The sequence below is a fragment of the Eretmochelys imbricata genome, chromosome 2 (assembly GCF_965152235.1).
Source record: "Eretmochelys imbricata isolate rEreImb1 chromosome 2, rEreImb1.hap1, whole genome shotgun sequence".
Taxonomy (NCBI): domain Eukaryota; kingdom Metazoa; phylum Chordata; order Testudines; family Cheloniidae; genus Eretmochelys; species Eretmochelys imbricata.
Window position 1 is genome coordinate 151,053,936 of NC_135573.1, and position 18,368 is coordinate 151,072,303.

The following is an 18,368-nucleotide window of genomic DNA, read 5'->3' on the forward strand; positions in this document are numbered from 1 at the left end:
AATTATATCTTGTCTGTAAACATTTCTAAAGCATACAAAGAAAACACAGAAAACACAATTGAAAAAGACAAAAGAAAAATAGTATCTGCATTATATTATACATAAACATCATGTATGAGGAGCCCTGTAAAATTAATCAACTAATTTTGTATGAAAAATGAATCTTGGGCTTAGTTCAGTAGTTATTATATCCACCGTCCTCAACACTGGGCAAAATTCACCCTTGTTATCTGCATTACAGAACTTTCATCAACCCTTGTTCCACACGTAAAAATCCCCACCCTTGTCAATGTAAATTCCACACATGGATCAGCTGACAAACGTAGCTTGCAAAGTAGAATGAATAAACTTTATAAATGTCATGCAATATTCCACAGCACAACTATATACCACATGGTGTGGGACAAATTCTGCTTTCATTTACACTGGCACAAGTGAGAGGAAAAACTAGTGGTCCTTCTAGTCCAGTATGCTGTTTCTGACAGTGACCAGCACGACATGTTTGAGAGGAAGGTGCAAAAAGCCCACAACAGAAAATTATGGAGTAACCTACTTACGGAGAAAGTTTCTTCGTAATCCCATTTGTGTTATGCCCTAAAGCATGAGGGGTTTTATCATAATGTTATGCCATTGAATATAACTGGGGATATTTTCATTTTCCATATCAATATCTATTTTTATCCCAATAAATTATTGGCTTTGACGACATCTTATAGCAATAAATTCCACAGGTTAATTATGTACTGTGTAAAAAGGTTTTACCTTTAATCAGTTTTAAATGAGCCGGTATTCAAAAGTGTTGTTGTATTATGAGAAAGAATAAACAGGAGCACAATGTGGCGATACAGAATTTATAAAATGCCCTTCCCCCACCTCACCTCTTTTCCTCCAAAAATCTAAGCAAGCAAACATATTCTTCTAATATATATCTAGATCTCTGCAAATTCATATGTTGAATTGCAAGTGCCAAGTGTGGTTTCATCCCATGGAAAATTAGCACTTGGTACATTTCAACAGGTTTCAGAGTAACAGCCGTGTTAGTCTGAATCCGCAAAAAGAAAAGGAGGACTTGTGCCACCTTAGAGACTAACCAATTTATTTGAGCATAAGCTTTCGTGCATCCGATGAAGTGAGCTGTAGCTCACGAAAGCTTATGCTCAAATAAATTGGTTACTCTCTAAGGTGCCAGAAGTACTCCTTTTCTTATCTCAACAGTGGTCATTCTATAAAATTTAGAAATCAAAGCAACAGTTTATACCTGTCAAGAAAATAAAATCATATAATCATATCAAAAAATGTTATTAGACAAAACAAAAAGTCATCATTAAAAAGTAACACACATTAGTAGCTACATAAATCAATCACATCAGCAAAAAGAGTGAATGTGCAGCTAAGAAAAAAAAGTAACCAAAGGAACAAATTATGCCCACTGCTACTAAAGCTGAAAAAGAGAAGACAGCTATAGAAGAGATAGAATGGCATTGTAAATTATGCTGTTTATAGTATATGAAAAGGAATCCTGCAAGCTTTTGTGCAGAATTTTAATTCAACAAGTTCTATTTTAAGATTTATTGAATAGATGTAGTTTATCATATTGTAACTACATGGTTTAAATTAAACGTCTATATACTGTAAATAATAATAAACTGGAAAGCATACCTCTTCCAATAGCTGGAAAGAATAAATACGTACAGTCAAATATGTCCTGTTGATTTATGTATTTGTTCAGCAAAATAAATAGGAGTAGACTACATTATGTAGAAGCTTTGTGGCTATTGCACCCACAGCTTTAGAAAAAGCACAGGTACTCATGAATTCAAATGCCAGGCCTATGAGTCTACAGTACTTATGTCTTAAGCTCAGACAGACATTTATGTCTAGTCACCAGTGGATTCTTATATACTATGTATGGAGAATATATAATGGAGGGGAGAAAAATAATGTATTTATCTGCAATTTGGCAGTGAACAATTATAATAATCTAACTTTAGCACTTGGCAATATTATAAATTTCTCTGCTCCAAGTGTGTCATATAAACTTTTAACACAATTGTGAGAGCTGAGGTCTGATCCTGCTACCATTTAAGTCATTATGCACTTTGCCATTGTTAAAGTGTCACAGAATAAAGGCTACTCTTGAGATCAGATGTCTACAGACACTGGAATATTCACCTGAGAATGCGAAATAAATATTCCATCACTTGGACATACACATTTCTAATATAAAACAATAAAAGAGTAGAAACTCAGCAACATCATATTTCTCTACTGTTCATGATTGGAAGAACTCTGGTTATGCCACGGTATAACTTTTGAATATCTTGCTAAAATATGTTGATCTTCAACTAAGGATCAAAACATGACTCCAGAGTAGCACGAGCCCCAACAAAAGTAGGGAACTCTTTCCCCTTTATATGGAGAGCACACACGCTCATCTTCCACCTAGGGTTGACAGTTTTGGTTGGACACAGTCCTGGAGGTTTCATCACATGACATAGGCTTTAATCAAAGATGAATCTTTAATTCCTGGAGACTCCAGGACAATCCGGGAGAGCTGACAACCCTAGCCACAACTCATTTCCTGTCTTATTTCTAACTTTACGGTTTGAAAGAAGCTCCTTTGGTTTAACTACGAACTGCTTTAGCACAGCTGCACTACGATGTAATTAAGTAGTGTGCAAGCTGCTCTCAAATTGACTGAGGACTTGAGCAGGCTTGTCTGAAACAAACTAGCCAACTGTTGTGGAAACAATAGCAATCCTATATTTCTTTAATACACCAGAATGGAAACACGCGAGGGCATTAAGAACAGAAACTGAGTGGCTGAGTGTAATTGCTATTGAACGTGCAGGAATCTCTATCAATCAAACATACACACACTACAGGAAGATGTCTCTCCCACACCACCGGCACGGGCGCTGCAGGCCTGAAACCCGGCAGGAATATTACATTTCTGTTGCTCAGGGAGCCTGGCTGTGAAGAGCCCATGCAGGGGCGGAATCTGCAAAACCCTGATGGCTCCCCAGGAGACCCAACGCCAATGGAGCCCTCGTTCGGGAAGATGCGTAGGCGCCTCCCGGTTTCTAGGATCAATGTCCCCGATCTGACGGCCGTGCAGCACCAAGCCCTAACTCCAGGCGGTAGAAAAGCGGGTCTCCTCCTCCATCACCGCACGCCAACGTCGGAGACAGCTTCGAGCGCCTGCTTCGCGCCCCACCACGCCTCGAGATCCCAGCTGCCCGCCCCCGGCATCGCGCGCGGACCCAGCAGATGGGCTGCAGGGGACGAGGAACGGGCTCCGCCCCTGCCCCTTGCGAGGCATTTCCATCTTATTCGCAGAGCCCGTACGCCTTGACATTTTGAACTGTGGTTAGAGCTCCAGATTCGCCATTGCGTGTACAGGGGGGTTCCCACTGAGTGGTGTGGTTTTGCATTCTACAAGTCGACATGCTCCATGTAGTCACCTCATCGTTTTTGTAACCAATTGCCTGAGGAGTAATATCGCGCTATATTGAATAGATTAGGGGCTCACAACTATTCCTTTGGACAGCGTTTGCACTAACGTACCAAGATGGAAATGTGTAACTTAAGTTTGGATTTTGTCTCTCTTTCCACCTACCAACTCGCTCCCGTGGCTACACACATTCCTTTATCCCATGCGGGGCTAACACCGAGAGATGTTAGGTCGGTTTGCTTAGGGGAGAAAAATGTACAGGCATGTTAACGTGTTGGCTAATAGTCTCTCCCGGTGTTAATTGTCCACGCTGGTTTTGGTCCTCTGTAAAGCTCATGAATAAAAAGCTCTTTTACCATTTGTGTCTATGTATCTGTGTATTCCGAAATAAATATTGTTTATTAAAAGCGAACATGCTTCCAGTTACCAAGGCATCACATCCGAAGATTGTGCGGAAAGAAAGAAAGAAAATCCAGTAAGATAAATACGCTTTCTTAATTTACTTGATCCACTCTCCACATCTTGGTGGAGGCCTGGCCACCATGACATCCTGAATAGAATACTGTATTGTTGCTTTCAGTTAAAGCTGGAAAATGCCTCTGTTTAAACATTTTCAGTCTCACTCCAATGCAAACATACAATAATCTATTCACGATAACATGATGGCTAATGCTAGCAAAGATTCCAAGCTCCAGGAGAAAATAAAATTTAAAAAGTTAGTTTTTCAGCAACAGCTCAGTAGGAATCATTAAGGACAAGCCCAAAATATCATATAAAAATCATTCACCTTTTTAAAGGGAAAATAATCCCATAGCTGCAATGATTTCAAACGAATTTTCTGACAAATGTTGCAGTTTAGAAACCCTGTGCTTTGTATCTTGGAAACAAGAAAGGCAGTAGCTGGAGAACTTGAGAACAGAATGAGAAAGGTCAAGGTTGGGTGCTGGTCAGTTTTTGTTTTCTTTACCAGGATTTTTTTAAGTAACTGAAGAAGCATAAATAATCACAGATGTGTCATTAGCTGCACTGTATAAAGCACAAATAAATGACATGGGAGTCTGAAATACTAGGTTCTAAAATACTCACTTCCATAATATTTGCTTACCATACCATCCTCATATAGCATAGGGCCCAAATGGAAACAAATGTTATAGAAAGTAAAATCAACCCCAAATAACCACCGAAAGGTGGCACACTCTGGAGTGAAGAATGAGCTCACTAAATTAATTGAGAGGAAGAAGCAAATAAAAGAAATGGGCGTTTTCTATAAATGTTCTGTTTAAAAGTTCCTTATCTCACTTGGTATCAGGACAGACTGTTCTATTGGGTTTTCAGGCAGAACTTCCACTGAAATCAGTTGCGGGGAATTCAGCCTGAAAACAGATGGAACAATGTGGACCTTTGTATTTATGATATGAAATTGAGCCAAAACTTGTTCGCTTTACTTAGACGATTAGGCCCATTTACCTCAGTGGAACTGCTCACTGAAGTAAACAGAAGGGGATTTGTTCTATAGTCATTGCATATTTTGCATGATAATAAACGATTAAAATAATCAAAGAGTTAAAAACATAAAACCGTAAAAATGTTTTAATAATAATGTTCTTATAACAGAAGTTCTTATCTGTGGATTGCACTGTACTTGGCAAACAAGCCTTTTTACCTTTTAAACAAATAATTCATTAGGTAATTAAATTCAAGTGAGATTACTCTAATTAAATATACACTGCTGTTGAATCATAATTTCTATGTGGCCTAGTTAAAGATGAGCGATCTCTTATTCCTGACAAAAAAAAGAAAGCTTTAAAAGAATTCCCCAGTGACTGGAATAATAGATTTATACACCACCGTACAGAGGTCATTTCAAGAAAGAAGAGACACTAAACACAACATAAAGGGACTTTTCATGTCTAGAGATACTAGAATTTCAGGTTTTATTGCTCTGAGTTCTATTAAAAGTCTTTGTGGAACCTAGGAGGAAATCAAAATTATCTTTCAAAAGGCGATAAGTTATATAAATATGTGCACAAACAGAAATCTGTCTCTGAAGGCATTAGTTCTGCATAATTTCAGATGACTAGCTACTAGGCCTCAAAGGAAACAGTGCATCTTGAAATGCTCTGAAGGCTTACACTGGCCAAAATAAGGCAGGACTTTAGCAAAATTAGAAGTAACTTTGTAGCCAACGATGTGCTATATGTCCTGGTTCCCTTTAATAGCATTAGGAGTTCGAACCATAAAGACTAATCTGGAGAGTAGAAGTTCCTGCTCTCTGCTTTGATCTCCTTCCTCTTGGCTGTTTAAAGCTGACAGTTTGGCTGAATGGCATTCACTGCTTTCATTTGTAAGACATGAGTTTCCTAGTGTTCCAGAGCTAGCAGCTACACCTGTACTGTAGGAATTTACATTGCATTGCTCCAGGATGGCATTGATTTGGGACGGGTGAAATACAAACACAAACTAATTAAAAACTGCATAATGCAGCCCTACAGGAACAAGACAGAAAAACAAATAAATACAACTGCAGCTGGCAAGCAATTGTGCTTCTGCCCCCAAGCAACAGTCTGATGACATAAAAATATAAACCTTAAAAATCTCACATAATGGCTGTTTGATAATTTTGGAGACAGAATGAAAATTATTTTATTAATTAAGTACAGGTCTGTGACAGATAGATAGATAGATAGATAGATAGATAGATAGATAGATAGATAGATTTGTGTGCATGTTTGTATACACAGATATGTGTTTGCATGTAGCTTTAACTATTAATTTATAAAATGTTTAAAGAAATAATCTAATCAATTATAGAATCAAAATTAATGTAGATTAGAATGGAGATATAATAATAAAGCATTGTTAAAAACTCACCATCAGATGTACTAAAGAATTATTTTCTTTTAAATCTATAAATTAAAGAAATCAATATTTTCTTTAAAACAATGTGATAATTCTGTGTTTACCATGTTGATTTCAAGTTTATTTCCTAGCTATTAAAATGAGTATATTCAGACTCAGACACCCTGGTTCGTCACTGGTAAAAGATTTTGAAATCTCTCTCTCTCTCTCTCTCTCTCTCTTCAAATTTAGAAAATCGACCAGATATCCAAGATGTCTGATTATTGTTTTGCAATAAATTGAACAAACCAAACCATTCATTCTTATAGTCAGAGGCTGCAGTCTAATGCTAATATGAATGAAGTTTTGCAAAAGGTGATTTTATTTAAATATAAATGGTTTTGTTGTTGTTGTTGTTGTTTCTGTTGGAAGGTGCATAGGGGATTCTGGAATTCAAGAGCTGCATTGCCTTTCTGCCTGTCATTGTTTGACACCTCTTGTTGTCACAAAGTGGGGTTGTTTCCCAGATTTTGCTGGAAAAGGTGCAAAGTAATAATGAGTGTTTAACAAGGCTCATAAATCAGGGTTGATGAGAAGTGATCTTGAACTGCAGGCCGGATGGATGCAGGAGGAAGGCAGGCCCTGGCTGTAGATGACCAACGAAAGAAAAAAAGTAACTTGGTCTATTGAAATGTTACTAGCAATATTGATATCCCCAAAATTCATATTGTCAAATGAAATAAGGTCCCATGCTAACCAAAATAATAGAGTTAATGAACTCAGTCAACTGATCCAAATAGTTGACAGTCGGTGCTTAATTATAATCTAGGCAGGATATATTAAAGTAATGGACTCAGCCCTGCACAAATGAATCACTAAACTGTATAGCTTTGATACTTAAGATAGTGGAACTATTTTATACTTACACATATAAATGGTTGGGAGCTAGATGTAAAGAACAGTTCGTGAATTATTTTCATCTTTTTATTTTGGTCTAAGCATTATTTCCACAAGAAAAAAAAAATTGGAAATAGATTATAAACTTAACAGATCAACTTCAGTTCCTTTCTATATTACCAGTGCAAGCTAAACATCAAGAGAGGATTTGCAAAGAAATCGATATAAGGCTCTTTCAAAACAAAGAATAAAATGAAAAAACTTTTTCTTCTCAAGCCACAAACAGGGCTCTTTGTCAATTAGACATGCATCTATTTTGGTATATATTATCAGCGCCGAATATACCCTGATTTTAATAACATGTTTATATGCATGTATATATGGATGGCTGTACAGAGCACAAATGTACATATCTATGTGAAAATTATAGCGGTGAACCGTATACCAATACATATATAAACCAACTCTATTCTCAAATTGTACTTAGCATCTTATTCCCTCTATAGTTTAGGTGTCTTCTTTCAACATCTCTGTCATCTCCATTTGAAGATATTTTCAGCGGTTTATCACTGCCATCTCCAGCCCTGCACATTTCCAGCAGGTTATCACAATTGCCAGTCCCCCCTTCCTGATATGTTCTGCTGATTACCATCAGTGCCCTCAGATATTTGGTGCGGATTCCCAGCACTGCAATATCCACTCTTAGGACATCTGGAGCAGATCAAAATCACTGACTTCATTTTTAGTAGTCAGTCTTAAAGCTTTCACATATCCTCTCTGCAAACAGACTTAGTCAATTCCTGCAAAACCAGACTTTAGTTTTAAAATTCGGCCAAGCAGCGACCCCTATGTCTGGATTTGCATTTCTTATCGGACCTCTATCTAAACTGATTTGTTAATAATAAAAAAGAAAATCTCTTGGCAGTGGATGCATCGCTTTGAGAAACTGGAAGGATCACACTGTTTTAGGCAAACTCATTCTCAGAACGTGGTTTTTGTTGGTGGTCGTGTTTTGTTTTGTTTTTAATTGAAGTTTATCTGGTCACTGATCTTTGAATTATAGAAGCGTGTCCATTTAGGTCAATTTGTTTTAAATAGTATACAATTTATTTTAAGCAATTACCCTAGGTATAATCACATTATAATCAAGGCTGGTACCCATTTCCCTCTTGCTTGTTTTCATATGTAAATCCACTCTTCAATGGAAAGGTGACCGTGTTTTTACTCTAATCCCAATTCCTTTCTTTGCTACATGACTGATTGTTCTTGTAGTTAAAATGTGTTTAGCTAATGAATTGGCATTGTGCTCTTTTTTGTTAGGATTTTGTTTAAAGTTAAGGAGACATTCAAACAATTCAAACACAGAATCTTAGAAATAGGCTGGATTTTTTTTAACACGAGTCAACTTGAAGAAGAGCAAAACCTCTAACGAGGCAGTATTTTAATTCCACGTAGTTAACAATTTCATACTAATTATTTGGGGAAGATTTCTTTTCATTGCTTTGGATTTGTTTGGGTACAGAGGAAGACGTTTCTGTTTCTCTTAATAGTTGCTGCTGATGTTTGTAATTTTCCGTACAGTTTTGTTCTTTGTGATTTTTGGTTGTGATTAAGCCCCTACTATAGGTCTTGTATGGGGGAAATAAATCCAGAATCTCCCAGACCTTCACTAAACTGATTTTGAAGCTAAGTAGCTTAGTACAGGAGCTCTGTTCCAAGCTTACTTGCAGAAGGAAAAAACATTAAAAAGGGTTTGAAAGGTTGGCTACTAGACTGACTTAAACTGTCGTAAAACGGACAATGTCCAATATGCAAGCACGATCCACATACTCCTGTTTTGTGTTGAAGAGAATTGCGAATAATTAATGGCGTTCGCGGGACATTGATCATCTATTACCCTGAGAACTTTGCTGACGAGAAACAAAGCTCTTCCTCCAACGTTGAAACTTTCCCAATCTTTTGTTTTTAAATACATGGTTGTTTACAACTGTCTCCCGACTCTCCCGGCCTTTTTCTCCAGTTTTTAAATTTCACATAAAGAAATTATGGCAAAATTCTGCCTGAGAAGAAGCTGGATGACAGAAGAGCAAGGGACATAATTCTCTGAAATGATCTGTGCAGGATGGAGGTGGAGTGGAGAGGGGATGATTCACATTTGCTAAGCCTCCAACTGGAAACCTCTAGATGCACATCCCAGCAATATCTAAAAAGCTAAAACGATTTCGGCAGTGTCCATGGCTTATCCCACCTTCATTTACCTGCAACCCTGTAATGTGACGTTTCAGTTAGCAAAACACTTGTAGTTTTCTGGGACCGTTTACCTTTGTGACAGTGGGGCACTTTTGTGTTTGACGGCTCTCCTGGTTAGAAAGCTTTTGTTCTTCTCCTCCGTTTGAGGCTGTTAGTGGAGGGGGTAGGGTCTCTACCTGTAAATGGTAGAGAGGGTAAAAAGGAAGTTTAGTAAAGGTCTCGATGGAAAGGTTTCCTGGAGAGCGGGGAGGAAAGGGTTAGTTCGGGAAAGAAAAAGCAGGAGGAAAGACGCACTTCAAAAAAACCTGGACACTTGCAATCATTATCTGTGCTATTAGCATTAATGATATTAGTGAGTGAATTAGTGAATCTTTGGCTGATCAGAGAGAAACAGAGGGTAAAATGGGCATGTGAAATATTATAAATGTTATATTGTGAAATATGATATTATAAATAAAAGCACAAATAAGGAGTCCTTCCTTAGAGTAAGTGTTCACAATAAGGTTGGAAAGTAAACGAAATTACTGCAAATGCTTTCTTCCAAAAATTAGTGTGACGTCCTTAAAACAAAGGCTTTTGCAAAGTATAACCAAGTTCAGGTCCAAATGGTTCTTTTGCCTTTATTTCCCTTTAGTCCCTCCTTTCAGGCAAAACTTCATACCCACTTTTTTCTTCTTTATAACAAAGAAAGGAGCTTGGACTGTCGTGTTTGCACAGGACTAAGCCTGCATGTGAATGTGGAGCGGGGGTTGCTTTAACCCACTCGGCTCCCTGTGCCCGGGGATGCAGAGATTAGCCCAGGTGAGTGTGCCTTGTGCTTCCTGCTGTTGCTGTTAAATCTTTCCTGAACACTGGACTCACACGGATGGGACCTGCCTGCGAGGAGAGAGCGCGTGGGGTCCCTGCCATAGCCCAAACAAAGCTCCGAGAGGGACTCGCTGCGGCGTGGCGGGGAGGGGAACCCCCCCAGTAACGTGTGAACTAGAATGTAGTGGCGAGGAGTTGAGAGGATCTGGGCGAGCTCCCAGCAAAGGGCACGGCGAGATAAGGAGAGAGGCGACCTTAGGAGAGCGGAGAACCGGAGGGGTGGAGTGGAACCCCCACTAGATAAGTGGAAGAAAATGCTCCAAGGAGGGAAGCCCCTGGACCTGACACCATGGCCCCGGCAGGGCAGGCGCACCCAGCCTAACACCCGCGGGTCTTCGGGGATCAGCAGTGCGCAGGGCACAGGGAGGAGAAGCCCCGCGGCAGAAAAGGGAAAGTTAGTTCCGCAGCAGCCCCCGCGGTGCCCGGGCTAAAGCGCAGCCAACGCGGGCAGGCGGGGCCACTTCTCACATCTAGACTAGACGGACAAATAGCCACCACAAATCGTTTCTTTAAGGCAGCTGGGTCTCCAGCTACATCAGCCCTCGAGACAGTGGGTTCTTTCCCTCCTGCTGCAGGGCTTGTTGTAACCAAATGAGAAAGGAGGCGGGGGCAAAAAGCTTGTTTTAAAAAATAACAACACCCTTCCAACAACTCATTTCCTCTAGGTCCCTGCTGACTCCAGGGACCTTGAAAGTTTGCAATCTGAAAAAAAAAATCCAGTGGAGCACCCCGGTTGATTTGCTGGATTATTTATTACTAATGTTCCGGTTGTTGCTGCAATGCTGCTGATGTTGGTACTGAATGTCACTCAGGTGGGATGAAGCGGGGGAGATCAAGTGATATTTGTAGCTAAAGGTTTCTGGGAAGAGCTGCTAGAAAAGGTTGCCCCTAAAATGAGTTTGGGAGGAGGTGGGGAAAGGCGTTGTGCTGGTTGCTATAGTCAGCATTTTTTTAGTGGTAAATTGTTACCAGTCGCCTGGCTGCAAAGCCCCCTTTCCTCCCACGCCACTCTCATTTGTTCCGGAGCCTGGCGACGACAAGGGGGACTCAGTGTTAAAGGTGGAAAAAAAAAACAGCAGCACAGTTGTTTTTGTTAAAAGGGGACACACTAAGGCTGCAAAACAGCAAAACCCCAATGTTGGACAACTGTAAAATCGTGTAGACAGGTTGTCATACAGCAGTGGGGGCTTTTCTGAAAGGAGCCCATTGCTAAACATTAAATACACACACACGCAACGCGCAGCAGCAGAGCAGCTGCGCGGGCGCTCTCTCTCCCTCTCTCTCTCACACACACACACATCAAGGAAAGTGGCCGAGCCGGGGCTGAACACCACGTGCTTCGCCAAGGGGGGTGGGTGAGGGACGGGGCGGGGCTTGCTGCTCAAGTGGCTGCCAATCAAAGCATCAACTTCAAATTGTATCTGAAAGATCAGCCTAGGACCTAAGGGCAGACACATCAGTTGGAGCTCAATTGTTGATCAGATCACATCTAAGGGATTTAGGAGCGCAGAAGAGCCGAGATTTGAGGAAAGGCACCCCACTGAATCCATCCACACTCCTCCTCCTCCTCCTCCTCCTCCACACCCACATTACAATACAGCTCTGACAGAAAGAAATCAGAACGAAACAGAAAATTATCAGATCGCTTTTCCTCTCGCCCAGCCTGACTTCTGTAAAAAAAGAAAAAGAAAAAATAGAAAAGGCACGAGGGAGAGAGACCCGAACCAGCCGGGTTTGTTCCGCCCCCACCCCCCAGCTCCGGCTGCTCAGTTTCCCTCCTCCCCCTGCCTTTTTTTTTTTTTTTTTTTTCTTTTTTAAATTCCTTCCCCCCCACCCCCCTTTTATACTTCTGCTGTCGCCGCCGCCGCCGCCGCCGTGTTTGCGCCCTGGAGATGTCCTTCCCCCAGCTGGGCTACCCGCAGTATCTCAGCGCCAGCCAGGCGGTGTACGGGAGCGATCGGCCCGGGGTGCTGGCTGCAGCCGCCGCCGCCGCCGCCGCCGCTGCTGCCTCGGGCCGGCCTGGGGGCGCGGAGCTGGGGAGCGGCTCGGCTGCTGTCACTTCGGTGCTGGGCATGTACGCGAGTCCCTACAGCGCCCCCAACTACAGCGCCTTCCTGCCCTACACCGCCGACCTCAGCCTCTTCTCCCAGATGGTAAGTCTCGGGCGCTGCTTCCCCCACACACCTTCCCTTCCTTTCCCTTCCCTTCGCCCTCCTCCTTCCCTCGCTCCGGTCTGGGCAGGAGCGGGACCGAAACCCTGGGGCGTCTGTCCGGCGTTTCTCCCTGGCGGTGGGGGTGGGGGGAGATCTGTGGTCGTGCAAACTGCTTGAAGCAAAGGAAAGAGCCCGCCTGAGTAACTTTCCGTGCTCCCTCTGCAGATCCCCAAAGGGGTGCTGCTTTCCTGCGCTCCGAGGTGCTCGTGTGTGTGTGTGTGGGGGGGGGGGAGTGCGATGACCGAAGACCCCAGCAGACAGGAGAGAGGGGTCTGGTACGGAGAAAGTGTGTGTGTATGCGGGGGTGTCTCTGGGCACTGGGCTGATCGGCCGCTACTCCAGCCGGGAGCAAACTCCACATAATTTTATTCTTGGTAGTGGATTTGCTGGGCAGGAGTCCTGTCCTTGTGGTTGGATTACTCTAGCAACTTAACTTTCCGTTTAGGAAAATTAAGAATGATTTTTTGTTGTTATTTAAACCGGCTTTAATAATATTCCTTTACCACCTTTCCGCCTGATAATTTTATTTGACGGAGGAGCTATAAACGAGTCTGTTTGTAAAAGAGAAAAAAAAAAGAGAGAGCATTTTAAAGTAGTTGGCGTATTTCCTTACTTCAGACGTTTTGCTCAAGACTTAAAATCGTCTGTTTAGTTGCATATACGTTTTTATACTTTATTTTAAGCTTCACAGATTTAATTTGCATCAAGTAAAATAGTGTATCTACATTGAAGCAGAGAACTACATTGTCATTAATTTGTCTATAACATTTTTTATAATTGTCCTTGGATTTGTTGCTAGAGAATTTACTCAATGAAAAGCGAAACAGATCAGTTTGTAAATTACCTTTTACCTGTGGTTTTGTTGAAATATTTTCTTACTGATAGATAAAATATCTGAATTTCTGAGTGATGACGTTCTTAGGTTTCGATTTATTTTTAAACACCTCTTAACCCCCTCCTTCTGCTTTCTCCCCTCCCCCCAGTAAGGTATAGGATGTGAATATTTATAACTATGCACACGTAAGGAATCTATTGTGCAGGTTCTTTAAAAATGTTATTTGAACAAGAGAAGGCATTTGGAATGAGGTCATTTTATGATAAAATCATTTTTACGAATAATTTTATTATAAAACGCATTTAAAATTTTACCTCTATTTTGCTAATACAGTAGAAGTTGACACAGAAGCAATGAGTGATTTGCAAGTAGCTCCTTCAAAAGAATTCCCAACAGAAATTACAGAGACATATAATTTCAGATACTGTAATAAAAAACAACGGAATAAAGGGAGTGTAGAAAGACTACTCTGTGACAAATTATTATAAACATTACATCTGGCCTTTTAAAGATTGCATTCTTTTCTTTGTGGACTGTGTATAACCCTGGCCTATGAAATTAAAATACTTGGTCTTTTTCAGCTGCCCGCCAAAGTTAAATCAGTTTCTTTGCAAAGACATTTGATACTTTTTGAAAACTAAAGACGTTTTGAACTTTTATTTTTCAAAAAAGGCTCGTATAAAATTTTGCAAGTGTTAAGACTATGAATATAGTCAAGCATAAATAGAGCAAGGTTGTATTGAACAGAACAAAACCAGAAATACGAGGTGGTTTCCGCTATTAAAATATTTAAGAATATTCCCATTTGCTACTTGCAAAGATATCTGTATGTTTGCGTAGAGTGGCAATTCTTAAAACGGATGGTAATATCCTGGTTTAATATCTGGGCTTTTTATTATTTGGAAATCAAGAGGTAAAATATTATGTGACTGTCTGAACAATTTGAGATAATAATGAGGTCTAATGAGCTTGTTAGAAAGATAAAATGTTATTTACCAAAACACCTGATGGGATAATTTGACTTGCTGTGTTTTACTACTGATGATAAAAAGAATATTGATTGCAAATAAATCACCACCTCTAAACGCTCGCAAACAATTTTCTCAGATCAGAGTAAAACTTAAGAGATAAAGTAACTGCATGCATATATATCATAAGTATGAATCCGTCTCCATTCCAGCGTACAAGGGCACTTTTCTAACCAGTTAATATTTTATAGCACACGTCTGAGGTTTGTGTGTGCGTGTGAAATATCTCACATTTTAGTGTTTGCGATTCAAAATCGCATGTTACCTTTCTCGTCTAATTTAACCTGTTAGCAAACTACTGTTTAAGATTGATTTGGGGCTAAATAAAGATACTTGGGATTTAAGTGTGACATACCCATAGCTATTTTGAAAATAGGCATATTATTAATATGTGTTGACGTTAAATATGTAAGTGTGAGCTCATCTCTCCTTTTTGCTACCTGCTTATTTTAAATACACTATAAAATTGACTCGTCGAGATAAATGTGAAAACATTAAATTTGCATCTTTGATTTGATTTGCCTGGGGGTGAGGGCTCAGAGGGTTGAGAAGTGGTGGAGGAGCAGAAAATAGGTCTAACGTTTAGCAGATCCCTGTGCAGTCACTCTTCCTTTTCACCACAAGAAGGGGAGTCATCTGGGAACAGCTCTGTTCAAACTAAATGTGAATAACCTAGAATGAGGAGGCCAAAGTTTTGCTGTAAAGACCCCGTGCTGTATTCCAGAGGCGTATTTATGCCCCATTCCTGCCGGTGTACTGAGGGGAAAGACGGATCTCTCTTAAGAAGGGAACAAACTGCAGCAGCAACATATTCAGGTCTGTTAGAGACATTAACGAGAGAACTCATTTTCTTTTCTTCTCTGCTTGTCTGAATGTGTTGCAGGGCTCCCAGTATGAACTGAAGGATAATCCAGGTGTCCACCCTGCTACCTTTGCTGCCCACACTGCCCCTGGCTATTATCCCTATGGACAGTTCCAATATGGGGACCCAGGGCGGCCCAAGAATGCCACCAGGGAGAGCACTAGTACCTTGAAGGCCTGGCTGAATGAGCACAGGAAGAACCCCTACCCCACCAAGGGGGAGAAGATCATGCTGGCCATCATCACCAAGATGACTCTCACCCAGGTCTCCACCTGGTTCGCCAACGCTAGAAGGAGACTCAAGAAGGAGAACAAAGTAACTTGGGGAGCAAGGAGTAAGGACCAAGAAGATGGTAACCTCTTTGGGAGTGACAACGAGGGAGACCCCGAAAAGAACGAAGACGACGAAGAAATCGACCTGGAAAGCATAGACATTGATAAAATCGATGAGAATGATGGGGAGCAGAGTAATGAAGAAGAGGAGGAGAAATCTGAGCTCCTGCGACAAAGCAGCGAAGATGAACATTTGGAAAAAGAAAAGGGTTTGTCATTGTCAGAATCTGAAGGTCTTAAACCCAAAGACTCTTTCTCCCTGGTAAAGGAGGCCTCTGATAACAGTACACGAATCATAAATCCCAATGGACAGAATAATTTACAGGTGCCACCCCACAGCAAACCCAAGATTTGGTCTTTGGCAGAGACAGCAACCAGCCCTGATGGCGCCCTGAAGTCTTCCCCTCCTCCTCCTTCTCATTCCCAGGTTAACCACACTTCCGCCCAGATTCAGCATCCGGCTTTCCTCCCTAGCCATGGACTCTACACATGCCAGATTGGCAAATTTCACAACTGGACAAATGGGGCTTTCCTCACTCAGAGTTCCCTGTTAAACGTGAGGTCTTTTTTGGGAGTAAACCACCATCATGCTGCTCATCATAACCACCATCTTCAGCCCCAGCAACAGCCTTCTGTATTAACAGCAACCCTGGGAGCCCTAAGCAGTGAAAAACCTACAGAGAGGACCAGTCCCAAACACATAGGTAATGCACCAAGCAGCGATGTCCGGTGGAGAGCTGTTTATTTATTTATTTTTTTAATGGTGTTAGAACTTCAGCCTTGTTGTAATTCACTGTCTTTAACGGACTTCCACCTAGTTTACTCTAGGGCTGAATTTAGCGTCTTACGTAATATACATTAGTGTGTTTCATGTAGAATACTACCAGTCACACACCAGGCACCTCAAAAATAAGTTAAAATCGTTAGGGTAGCGCTATTTAACTTGTCCCCGGAGCTTTCCCTTGTTTTGTTGTTTAGTTCAAAGCCCTCGGCTTCAAAGTGATTCAACAACAAAACAAAAACAAACAAAAAATGTGGCAAGAATATCTTAAATCTGCTTTGGAACAACAAATAATCAATGAAGGCAATACAAACGTGAACTGATACCTATATGTCTGATTAGCTACATGTGTGAGTGCGCGTATGTGTTTCTCTAAGATATTTCTTGGGTTTTCTTTTCCTCCAGAAAGAGAAAATGCACCAAGGACTGAAACCCCACCCCAGCAGTTAAAATCGCCTTTCCAGCCTGTCCGTGACAAGTGAGTTATTCTTCACTGAAGGAATGTTACTTATGTGACACTGAGTATTTGAATAATAAAGACTAATTATAACAACTACTCATCTTCATACTAATACATAAAACAACAAGAAGGATAATACAGCATTTCCTGCTGTAATCCTTTCAAAGGTAGAATAATTTACAACTGTCCATAGCCAGTTTGTAACTTTTCTGAAACTTAACAAATCTCAACTATCTTTTGGCATTTATGTCCTCGAAAAATATTTCTGTGTAGTTAGCTAATGTTGGGCAGTTATATCAACAGACAGACACCATAGCGATGCTTTCACTTTTTTTACTGATAGACTGTTGCGTCTTTTTTCCCCCTTACAGCTCTTTGGCTCAGCAAGAGGGAACACCGCGAATTTTAACAGCTCTCCCTTCTGCTTGATTAAATGGGTTGGCGAAAAAAATATTTCAGAGACTGGTATAAAGGACAAAAAAAAATTGAAACGATATAAACGACTCCTATCAATCTCTCTTTGCAATAAGGTGGTGCAAATCCATAAAAGCGATCACACAAATCTGTAGATGGATCCCCCTTCTCCACTGTACCATTTCAGGTCGTGTTACTCTAACCATTCTTGAATTATTTGTTTGGTAAATGTTTCCCATGTGTTTGTGTTTTTTTCTGTATATAGAGTGATTTCAGATTGTAAATAGGGCGTCAGCAAAACTTGTCTAAATCATATATTTTGTCTAATAAACTAAATGAAATTATGAAATCTCCTCAGGTATGTATTTTTGTTGTTGCAGAATTTAAACTTAAATTAAACATCTAATCAAACATTTATTGTTTTCCTCCTAAATATTAGAGAATTTTTCCTTTGGTAATTGTACCTTAAAATCATCCAGTTGAGGCTTTTTGCTTTACTGTTTGTGAAAGGCATATCCTCTAAGCCAAGCTGTGAATTTTGTATTTCATACATGTAAATTTAAAGAACTGAGTGCAATTTTTTGTTGGCTAGCTAGATGATAATTATCCTTTCAACAAGTAAGGGACAAAAATGCTCAGACACATATGATCTTCAAAAGTGTAGGTGGTTTTATTTCCAGTTACTCTATACAATTAATTTTTTAAAGTAAAAAAAAAAAAAAAAAGAGAGAGAGAGAGAGAATGAACTTCACTAACATATAACTTGACTTTAAAAATCAATTTATAAATTGGATAGCCAGTAAATTGTGTATTTAGTCCATATTTTGGGCTAAGTGGGAAAATAATGGAATAGGAAATTGTGCTTTGATTTTTGTTCCAGTTATTCTTAAACAGCTACAGAGGAAATGGAACTTTTGAAAGATGTTTCCACTTGAGATTTAGTAAAATCTTAATAGAAAATAGGGGAAAATGAAATTGCAGCTACTGCACTTTCCCAGAGTGTGTGTTACAAGTTTCTGTGCTTTTGGTTAGAAGGAGCCAGAAGAAAAAAAGAAGCTACCAGTTTATATAGGCCTGGTTTAGATTGGCATTAATCTTCCAAAGACAAACCGTTACAATTTGTAATATTTTCAGTGT

At 40.3% G+C, this 18,368-nt stretch overlaps 1 protein-coding gene across 1 annotated transcript; it reads left to right on the top strand.

The window, feature by feature from the left end:
• The first annotated feature begins 12,198 nt into the window (after window positions 1-12,198).
• Window positions 12,199-17,246, top strand: IRX1 (iroquois homeobox 1). The gene is made up of 4 exons (XM_077809183.1): window positions 12,199-12,459; window positions 15,266-16,280; window positions 16,763-16,835; window positions 17,189-17,246. Exons 1-4 carry the CDS (start codon window positions 12,199-12,201, stop codon window positions 17,244-17,246), a joined length of 1,407 nt encoding a protein of 468 aa, XP_077665309.1.
• The last annotated feature ends 1,122 nt before the right edge of the window (window positions 17,247-18,368 follow it).